A 10079-nucleotide genomic window follows, 5' to 3' on the forward strand; every position below is an offset into this window, starting at 1 on the left:
AGAGGCTGGGCAGAGACCAGAGGCTTGGAGGGGGCTCTGGGGACAATCCCAGCGAGGGGCAGCGGTGGCTTGGCCAGGGAGTATTTATACCGATGGCAAGAAAGGGACAGACTTGAGGTATGTTTTGCAGGTGGTGCTAACCAGAACTGCTGTTGAATATAAAGGGTGAAGAAATAAATCAGGAAAACACCAGATTTGAGGTCTAAGCTGTTAGCATAGTGGTGACATGGAGCAGACTGCAGGAAAACAGGTTTGGAGGGAGGGTCCAGTGGTGGGTGGCCCTCCACAGCAGCCTCCTCTCCCCTCCCTTCCCTGACTCCTATGCTCCACATGCTCCCATCACCCATACTGGGCTCACATGTCGATGAGATGCTAACCAGTGTCACGAGCATCCGGGCGCTTGGCCTGTGCAGTGGCCTTTCCCTTTCTCTGCAAACAATCCTCCTGATTTCCCGTGGGCAATCTCCTCCCCTGGTCGCAGGCCATGAGGCATGCACAGAGGCCTGACTCCATCCCTGATCACCAGGTTGGGCACGTGACCCACGCTGGGTCCCAAGGAGAACCATATTGAGAAGACTGTGCCCTCTTCCCTAGGAGCTGATACACAGGTAGGAGACAGCCAGGTCCTGCTGCTGCTCATCATGCTATGACCGGGGCAAGGTCTGGCTGAGAACAAAGCCAATGCAGGAGAAAACTTAGCAGAGACCAGATGTCCGATACTATTTGAACATCTGGATCCAGCCATGCCTGAAGTCACAACCGCCTGAACTTTTTACTTAGTGTGAGTCATTCCGTTTATGTTCAGTCGGTTTCCATCAATTGTAACCTGATCCTAACCAACCAGTTGTGAGATGATGTACTTAAAGCAGGTCGCATGGCACACCAAGGCCGCTCCGTAATTATGTGGGAACTGTACTGTTATTACTCAGGCCACCAAAGTAAGATGTGCTGGGGGACCCAGATGGCCAGTGAGATCTGGTCAGGCCCCGGGCTGTCACCACACCTGTAGTCACAGAGACCAACCTGGCCTAGCAGGACTCACCTTCCTTTCTCTGGCCTGCGGTATCACCTCCCACGGGGGAACGGGTAAGGAGAGATGGAGCCCTTCGGGCACTGTCGGCTCTTGGCCCTTCCTGGGGTTTCCTCGGGATCATCGTGGTGAGCTCGTCCCAGCTGGGAGCCTCCTCCTGCCTCGTAACAATATCCCAGTCCTGCCAGGGAAGGGAAAGAGAGAAAACATGTTCCGAACCTCTAGGACCTGTGCTCCCAGCATGAGATGGGGAGAAGGAAGGGAAAGGCACTGACACGAAAAGAGCACCTACTGTATACTCCGCACTGCCCTGGGCTCTTTGCAGATGTTAACCTAGATTAGCTAATCAACCCTTGAGGTGGGCGTGACTGCACCCAAAATCAGGCAGCTGGGAAATGGTTTAGGTGGGAGGGGACTTGAACCCAGGGCAATTGGACTCCATGTGGTGGGAAGGCCCTGGCCTAGCAGCCCCCGGTCCCCAGAGACATCCCCAGAAGTCCAGGGAGAAGTGAGTTCAAAGCCTTGCCCCTCCACTTCCCAGATACATGGCCTCAGGTAAGATGGTTTGCTGCTCTCAGCCTGTTTCCTTGCCCCAAAATGGGGCCATAAAAGTCTCTACATTTCCTGAGCCCACACTTGCAGTCCTATACTTTCCCTTGGAGGTCTCACAAATAGCCTGCCTCTCCAGCCCTCTGAGGGGTGAATATCCTGGGAAGTTCCAGAGTCTTCTCTTCTCCCAGCCAAATGGCCCCCAGCCCTTGCCCAGGCTCTTTAGCCTACTCCCTCCCCTCTGTCCCTTTATACCAGGAGATCTGTACCAGGGCCAGTCATGGAGCTCAGTGGTGTGCGATCGGGCCCAGGACCAGTCCCGTCCCTGCTCTGGACAGCATGCCCGACATCCAGGCCCTCTGTGACCTGAGAGTATTTGGCAGCCCGACCCTGTTGGTGATTTACTTGCTACTCCCTGTCAACTGAAACTCCTGTCTTTTCACGGTCAGCCCCCAGTTCCTTGGGCTGGCTGGGCAGAGACCCCTGCCCCTCCCAGGTGGTTGGTCCTGGAGGCCAGAGATGCTGGCTAAGTCTCCAGAGGACCTTGGCCCAGTTCTCCGTGTGGGTGGGACCCCAGGGCTGGCACAGAGGAGTGATCTGGCCCCTGGCCTTCCATCCCCAGCTCACCACGGACGACAAGTCGCTAGTATCATCAGGGGTGTCACAGTCAGGGCTGGAGCTGGTGCCAGAGTCAGGACCTTCGTCGAAGCTGCCACTCTGAGAGGAGGCCAGACCCTCCAGATAGGGCACTGCTTTTGGTTCCTGGCTTCTGCTCTTGGGGGCAACTGTGGGGACCTCTGTGGAGGATCCTGCTGATGGGCCCCTGGGAGAAGACACAGACCTATGACTTCTTCCCCAAAAAGTCATAGAAATTAGAGAGTAATACCCCCACCCAGGTCTGCACACACCTCATATTAGAGCAAAGGAGGGAGCTAACACCAAGGCCTTCACACAGACTGCCTTATTCAGCTACAACAATCTCCCTTTGAAATGTAATGATTCCCATTTTACAGACGAAGACACCGAGGCTCAGAGAGATCAAGGGACTGGCCAGGGTCACAGAGCAAGGAAGGGGGTATAGCTGCGTTGTGAACCATGCCTGTGGCCCTAGCATCAATCCTCTGTCACTGGAGCAGGAGTGGGATCCTCAAGCTCAGTACAACTAAGAGGACAGAATTGTACTGGGGTGAAGGGGGCTTCAAAAGGTAGCAGGGCTCCAGGGGTGGTGACAGGGTCACCAGTCTGGATGCCATGGAGGGGGTAGCAGAGAAAGCCCTGCTTTAGAGAAGCCAGTCGGGATAGCCACAGGTCCAAGGAGGCTTATAGATGACAGTATCCCCAAAGAGTGACCCACAGATCGACCTACAAGATGGAAAGAGATGATAGCCCTGAAAAAGAGGTCTGTGGCCAAGTGAGTTTGGGACATATCACACACTTCTACCTCCTTACCTAAAAGCACAAGGCCTGCTAGCAAACTAAAGGTTCTGACAAATCTTGCAAGGAAGATATTCAAATCTTTTTATCCCAGACTTTCTGAAACATACTTGGTGGCAAAGCTGGATTTTTTGTTTAAGTAATACCTACCTGGGAAGAATACAAGTTCCCAAAGCAAAGCTGATTTGGTTCAATTCCTCTTATTTTTTAAACAAGGAGGGGCACCTGGGTGGCTCAGTGGTTGAGCATCTGCCTTCAGCTCAGTTCGTGGGCCCAGGGTCCTGGGATCGAGTCCTACATCGGGCTCCCTGCAGGGAGCCTGCTTCTCCCTCTGCCTGTGTCTTTGACTCTCTCTGTGTCTCTCATGAATAAATAAACAAAATCTTTAAAAAATAATAGTAATAAACACGGAAACTGAAGCATAAAGGAGGGAATAATGTTCCCTTAGTTCATCAGGAATGGAGCTGAAAAAAAAAAAAAAAGGAATGGAGCTGAGGCTAGAACCCAGGTTTCTGGACCCTTAGCTAGGCCCTTCCGAGGCACCATGTCCTCAGAGAGGGACTTCAGTTCAGCTTAGGCCTGGAAGTGGAGGGAATCCCAAAGCCAGAGCAGTGTACGGTCAGGTAGGTGGGTGGTTAACAGGCACCCTGAGTGCTGAGACTCTTTAATTTTTCAAAGCTGTGCCAAGGGAACCAAGAAATGTGAGCGGGCTGGGGGCCATGTGCCATGCAGGGTGGGTGCACGGCTGCTCCATACCCCAGAGCAGACGGAGCTAGAGCCCGAGGAACATGCCCACTGCCAGCCTATGTCCAGGCTGTGTGAACTGACCATGTGACCCATGCCCACAGCCAGCACAGACACTCCTGCTATCGTGAAGGGGCATGGGGGGAGGGGTGAGGGCATCCTTCCCTAGGGAACCCTCCCCCAAGCCCTGGGGCTCTACCCACCTCTCAGGCCCTGGCCCAAGGCCCAGGCCCAGGCCCAGCACGGACTGGCAGCTGGAGGTTGAGGGGCTGACAGGGTCCTCAGAGGCAGGTGGGCGGCGTGGCAGGTCGCAGTAAGGCACCTCAGCACTTGGAGGGCTCCCCGGCTCCTGGGGCAGGGTTGGAGAGAGGAGGCAGCTCCTGGCCCACGTGGGGGTTCCCCACCCCCTGTGCAGCCCCTCCCCCCACCAGGCAGTGTGGAAGAGTGTCCAGGCATCTCCTGGGGGTTCTCATGCTTCTCAAGGAGAGCTGTCCATCAGGCTGGAAGCGCCTCTTGGGACCCAGGCTGGGGGCTGGCAGAGGCACAGGGTGTGTGCACCTGCACACGTGTGTACAGGTATGTGTGTGTATATAGGCCCATGGGTGTGCAGGTGTGCACACATGCATGCGTCTGCAAGTCCGGGGGATACACTAGTGCATACGTTCACATCAATGCATGTGAGTATATTGCTACAAGTGTGTGTGCTGGAGGATGTGAAGTCAACGGAAGGGCCCAAGCGGGTGTTCTGGAGCTGGAAAGCCAGGTGGAGGAGGGAGGGGAAGAAGGAAGGACCAAGCCCACCTGGAGTGAAGGCAATGGTCCAGGGAGAAAGAGGAAGTCTGAGGAGCCAGGAAGCGGGGACTGGGGGATCTGCCCTGCTGCAGGGGTGGGGGCAGGGGGCCGGGAGCCTGGAGGGTCCAGGCCCCGGTGGGGGTGGGACCCCAGCCGCCAGCCCTTCTCTCCCCCCGCCCTCGGCCAGGCCACACCTGGGCGTGCGAAGGCTGGTGCTGGGCTCACCCGGGGGGAACGGCGGCGGCTGGCCTCCGGGAAGGCCCCCCCATCCCTCCCCACCTCCCCGGAGCCGCGGGCCGCGGCACCCTGCACCCCGCCTCCTCTCGGGTTACCTGGGCGGCGGGCTCCCGCGCGGTGGCGGCTGGCGGCTGTCAGCACCCTCGTCCCCGGGGGGCTCCGGCTCAGGCCCCCGCGCTGCCGCCCTCCCAGGCCCCGACTCTGGGCCGCGGTGGCGGCGGCCGAGGCAGCGGAAACCTTAGAGGGGCCGGCTGCGAGCAGGGGCCCCTCATTACTCTTTCATAAGCCGGGGCCCAGCCAAGAACAATGCGGGACATGAAACCGCAGGAACCTGATCCCTGCGCTCACCTGAGAGCTGGGCAGGGCGGAGGGGTAGCGGGGCTGGGCGCGGGCTCCCCGGGGACCCCGAGGCTCAGCGCTCAGGGCTGAGGCCACCGCCGGGCCCCAGGGCAGGGTGGGCACAGGGACCCCGGATTCCAAGCCGCCTGGCAGCGGCCAGGGGCAGTGCCAAGGAGCTGGGCCAGGGCGCCCACTGTGCATCCAAGCCAGAGCACGGCCATGTGGGTTCGGTTTCGCCCCCTGCCCTGGAGCCAGATTCTGATCAGAACTCGACAGCGGGAGGTGTCAGATCCGCAGCCCAGCCTGGCGCCTTGGCCGCCCTGGGGACCTTGCCACGTGAATGAGGAGGGAGTAGCTGGTTGGGTACCACCAGGGGTCCAGCTCAGCTGGGCCCAAGCAGGAACCCCAGCCTGTCATGACACAGCCTCTATGCTTTCACCCCCAGCCCCCATCACTGCCCACTGCCCATTGGAGCAGGCCCAGTAGCCAGTCCTTGGCTCTGATTTCCTGCCTGGCGGGTCAGCACGGGCTCTGGCCTCAGACATCAGGCCCAATCCTGGCACCTCCACTTCCCAGCTGGGTGACCTCAGCTTGGTGGCTTCCCTCTCTGAGCCTGGTTTTCTCAACTATAAAACTGAGGATGATAAGAACACCCATCTCCTGGGGAACTTGGGAGAATTAAATGGGTTAATATTTGTAAAGGGCTTAGAACAGTGCCTGGTCTACACATCTTCAATATAATAAATAATGTAAAAACATTAAATAGGATTTTATTAGTGTTAAATCAACAGAATGTTAAATAAGTGAAGAATAAATATATTGAAAGGGAGCCTAAGTGGTTCAGTCAGTTGAGTGTCCAACTCTTGGTTTCAGCTCAGGTCATGATCTCAGGGTCCTGGGATCAAACCCTGAGAAAAGCTCCATGACAAGCCCTGCCTTGGGCTCTGTGCTCAGTGGGGGAGTCTGCTTAGGATTCTCTCTCTCCCTCTCCCTCAGTCCCTTCCCCAGAGTGTGCACACATGTGTATGCTCTTTCTCACTGTCAAATGAATAAAATCTTTAAAACAAAATAAAGATAGATTTATTCATTTGACAGAGAGCACAAGCAGGGGGAGTGGCAGGCAGAGGGATAGAAGCAGACTCCCCACTGAGCAGGGAGCCCCACATGGGGCTTGATCCCAAGACCCCAGGATCATAACCCAAGCTAAAGGCAGATGCTTAACCAACTGAGTCACCCAGATGCCCATCAGTGTTTTTGTTTTTTTTTTAAGATTTATTTATTGAGAGTAGCACTCCAGCACCCAGGCTCCTAAGGGAGCCAGAGTAAACTTTCAGGGTGAGGGCTGCCCAGGCACCTAGGATCACTTCTGCATATTCCCGGGTAGCAATAATGCCTGACACATTTTAGGCACCTGTTCATGTGTGAATATGTGAGCTGGCCTCGGTGTGGCCAGACTGACACTAGAACTCAGACCTGTCTGGATCCAAGTTTCTCCTCCCGTTCCACGCTTGCCATCTCTCCACTCACTGCAGGAGGGCATGTGCATCGGGACTGACTAGAGGGGCTTTCAGGAATGTTTCCTGAACTTGGGGCTTGAGGGTAGAGAGCTGTTATTGGAGGTATCAAGACATGCAGAAAATAATCTCCCAGGTTTACTTTCCTCCCAGGAGGAAGAGAGGAAATAACATGTATTGAATTAGCCACATGTGCCTTGGACTAAACGGTGCCAGATGCCCTGAGTGAGAAGGCTGATGCCCTACTTTCCGCATTAGGAGAGTGAAGCCAGAGAGGGTAAGTGACCACAGGTCACGCGGCAGGTAAATGGTAAACCTAGGACTGGGACTCTGGCTTGCCTGGCTCCGAAGCTGAAGGGCTAACTCCCTCCTAATGGCCACCCCGTGGAGCCTAACACCCTGCCCTGAGTGGAGCTGGCTGCCAGGCTCAAGAAGAGCCTCAGGACCCTCTGGGGATGACAGACCCATGGGGTGGGGGTGGGGGTCAAGGCTAGAGGGGTCCTTGGAGATTCACAGCCCTGTGCTTCTCGTTGCTTGTGTACCAGGCGCTCTGGGTTTACCCGTAGCAGGGCTTGGCCTAAGACCATGAGGATTGCAAAGTGAGAAACCCCCCTCCCCTTTCACTCCTTCAATACCTCCAAGGAGAGAATCTCCAGTGAATGCTGTGGTACCTTTTATGCCTCCATAACACCTGCCAATCTCTTTTTTAACAGAAGAACAACAAGACTCAGGCCCAGAGTTTTCAGGAGACATTCTCTAGTTAGAATTTAATGATATTTCTGATTCTTTTCTTTATCTTTCTTCCATTTTAACCTTCTATATAAAGGATATGATTCTAGTTTCTTATTTGTAGTGATGATATAAAGTTTTGTTTTAGTGTAAGTTTTAAAAAGGGGTTTTATTTATTTGAGATAGAGCGAGGGAGAGAGAGCGCATGAGCAGGGGGGAGGGGCAGAGGGAGAGGGAGAGAGAGAAGCTAACTCCTCACCAAGCAGAGAGCCCAGTGCTGGGCTGGGGGGCTCAATCCCAGACCCAGGGATCATGACCTCAGCCAAAAGCAGACACTTAACCAGCTGAGACCCCCAGGTGCCCCAAGAGTGTTTATTTAAAGGACAATAAAAATAAGTTCTGGATTACATGAGGCTATGGCAAAAAATTATAAAGCAGGAGAATGACTTGCATTTGGAAAACATGACATGGTCCCACCGGCTCATGGTACAGATGGCAGAACCGCAGCTGTGCCCAGGAGGAAGGGCAGTATCTGAGTTTGGCCACAAGTTAGTGGCCCAGCCGGTGCAGCCCTTCATGAACACGCCCATCCCAAACCACCACCACAACCACCCAGGAAACCTACCTGGTGCCTTCCTCTGTGAGCCTCCCCAGGGTGGAAATGGTTTTGACAGCAGCTCTGGGCAAGCAGGTTGGCCTCCAAGCACTCACAGGGGGCATTCCCAGCCACCCCCTCCATATTGGTCAAGTCAAGCCAAAGTAGTTCCTGTGATCCGATGGTGGGGCCTGGGAAGAATGGTGGGGAGCAAGGACCAGGTAATTGGCTGGCAGCCCACCCAGAACCCAGCCTTAGCTGCCCCTAGACAGATAAGGACTAAGGAAACAAAGTTATCCATCCATTCATTCATCTGCTCATGTATGTCCACTCAGTAAACACTCATTAAGCACCTACTAAACACCAGGCACTCTGCCAAGCATTTGGCATGTGACTTCTAGTCATTACTGCTGTGTTGCTCGAAGTGTGTTCCAAGGACGCTGCATTAGACTCAGCTGAGCTGCTCATAGAATGCATGTTCTGGGGCACCCGGGTAGCTCAGTCGGTTAAGCACTAAATGTCTGCGTTGGGCTCAGGTCTTGATCCTAGGAGCCTGCCTTGCATCTGGCTTCCTGCTCTACGGCGAGTCTGTTGCTCCATCTGCCTCTCCCCCTGCTCATGCTCCCTCTCCCTCTTTCTCCCTCAAATAAATAAATAAAATTTTCAATAAAATAAAATGCATGTTTTTGGAGCACCTGGCTGACTCAGTCAGTGGAGCATGTGACTCCAGATTTCAGGGTTGTGACTTAGAGCCCCACGTTGGGCATTGAGATTACTTTATAAACAAATAAACATATTCCCAGTTCCCTGCCCAGATCCACCCAGTGAGAATCTCTTGGAGGTGAGGCCTGGGGTTGTGCATTTTCAACAAGTATCCTAGGTGATTCAATGCACTCCAAAGGTTGACTGCCCTTGACTCACAGTTATCCTACATTGTAGATAAAGTCAATGCCAATTTCAGAGGAGGCATCTGAAACCAAGGCTCACCAAGGATTCACACCTTGCTCTAGGTCCCTTGCTCTAGGCTGAACTGGATTCAAACCCAGGTCTGTGTCCCTCCCCACCCTCTTGGAGGTGGAAGTGAGGGGCACTGCATCATACCGCCAATTCACACAGGTTCCTTGGGGAACACTGTGGAGCAAAAGGCCAGTAGGTGTTTTCAGAGTTGAGGACAAAGTTATGGGCAAAGGCGGACACCCTAAGGCCCCACAGTTAAGTATGCAGCACAGTTTAGCCAAAAAAAAGCTCTGGTGCTCTAACTTGAACACAGAGCTCTCCCATCTGGGTGAGGCCACTGACAGCCCCAGCACCATGCCCTGGGACAGAGGCAAGGGAAGATGCCCCAACAAAAGTGACCTGAAGATGCCTTCATTGCTCACACTGAACCCCAAGAGGAGAGTGGAGTGGAAGAGGAATCTGTATCCCCAAACCCCACGGACCTTGTGGTGCCCCAGGTCACCCGCCCATGCACCACCCTCATCTGGTGAGTTTCCAGACATACCAAGACATAAGGCCTTTATGGCCAATGTCAGCTGATGGGGAATTTCACATCCTGGGGGCGGGGGGAGGGGGGGGGGCAGCCAGGGCGGAGGTTCCTGGCTTCTTCTCGTCAGACCTGGGGAGGCGGCAGGGCCTGGGTGTGTGTGTGTGTGAGGAGGGTACCCACCGGCCCTTCCACCCTCCCTGGGCCGTGGTCCCCCCCCCACACGTCCCCTGTCCCAGTAGTGGGGGTGGGGGGGTGCGACACACACCGGTCCCGCCCAGCTTGGGCGGTTCTTTCCTGGTCTGGCCACATAAAGGAGCATCGCCTGAGACAGAGAAGGCTGCTCCTTTCCCCGGGGGCGGATGGGGGCCCTATCCCACGTGCCCCTCACTGCTCCCGCTCCCCCCTCCTCCTTACCCCCAACCAGTCGGCAGGATCCTCTAAAATGCACATTAGGTGTGGCTGCAACAGTGAGAAACCTTGGGCGGACTCCCATGCCCCACCCGGGGAGTGGGCTCCTGGACCTCTCCAGCGGGTCAGCCAGTCCCTCTCCGTACGCCTCGCCCCTCTCCCTGACCCCACTCAGCGTCGTCTCCCCGCCCCCTCGCCCCCTTTCCGCTGCGCGCTACTACT

General features: G+C 55.4%; 1 protein-coding gene across 4 annotated transcripts in view; it reads right to left on the reverse strand.

Moving 5' to 3' along the window:
* Positions 1-8150, reverse strand: part of TRIOBP (TRIO and F-actin binding protein) — a 54310-nt gene extending 46160 nt beyond the window's left edge. For 2 of the 4 annotated variants that reach the window (XM_077914593.1, XM_077914592.1), the window contains exons 1-4: positions 7994-8122; positions 3961-4106; positions 2207-2402; positions 1043-1211 (exon numbers count right to left, since the gene is read on the reverse strand). In XM_077914593.1, the coding sequence (XP_077770719.1) occupies positions 1043-1211; positions 2207-2402; positions 3961-4106; positions 7994-8107 (625 nt within the window). In that variant the 5' untranslated portion in view covers positions 8108-8122. Of the gene's footprint in view, positions 1-1042; positions 1212-2206; positions 2403-3960; positions 4107-7993 lie in introns of all 4 variants that reach the window. The other 2 variants (XM_077914595.1, XM_077914594.1) reach the window with 2 other exon arrangements.
* Positions 8151-10079: the final 1929 nt, after the last annotated feature.

This window comes from Canis aureus, chromosome 11 (assembly GCF_053574225.1).
Source record: "Canis aureus isolate CA01 chromosome 11, VMU_Caureus_v.1.0, whole genome shotgun sequence".
Lineage (NCBI taxonomy): Eukaryota > Metazoa > Chordata > Mammalia > Carnivora > Canidae > Canis > Canis aureus.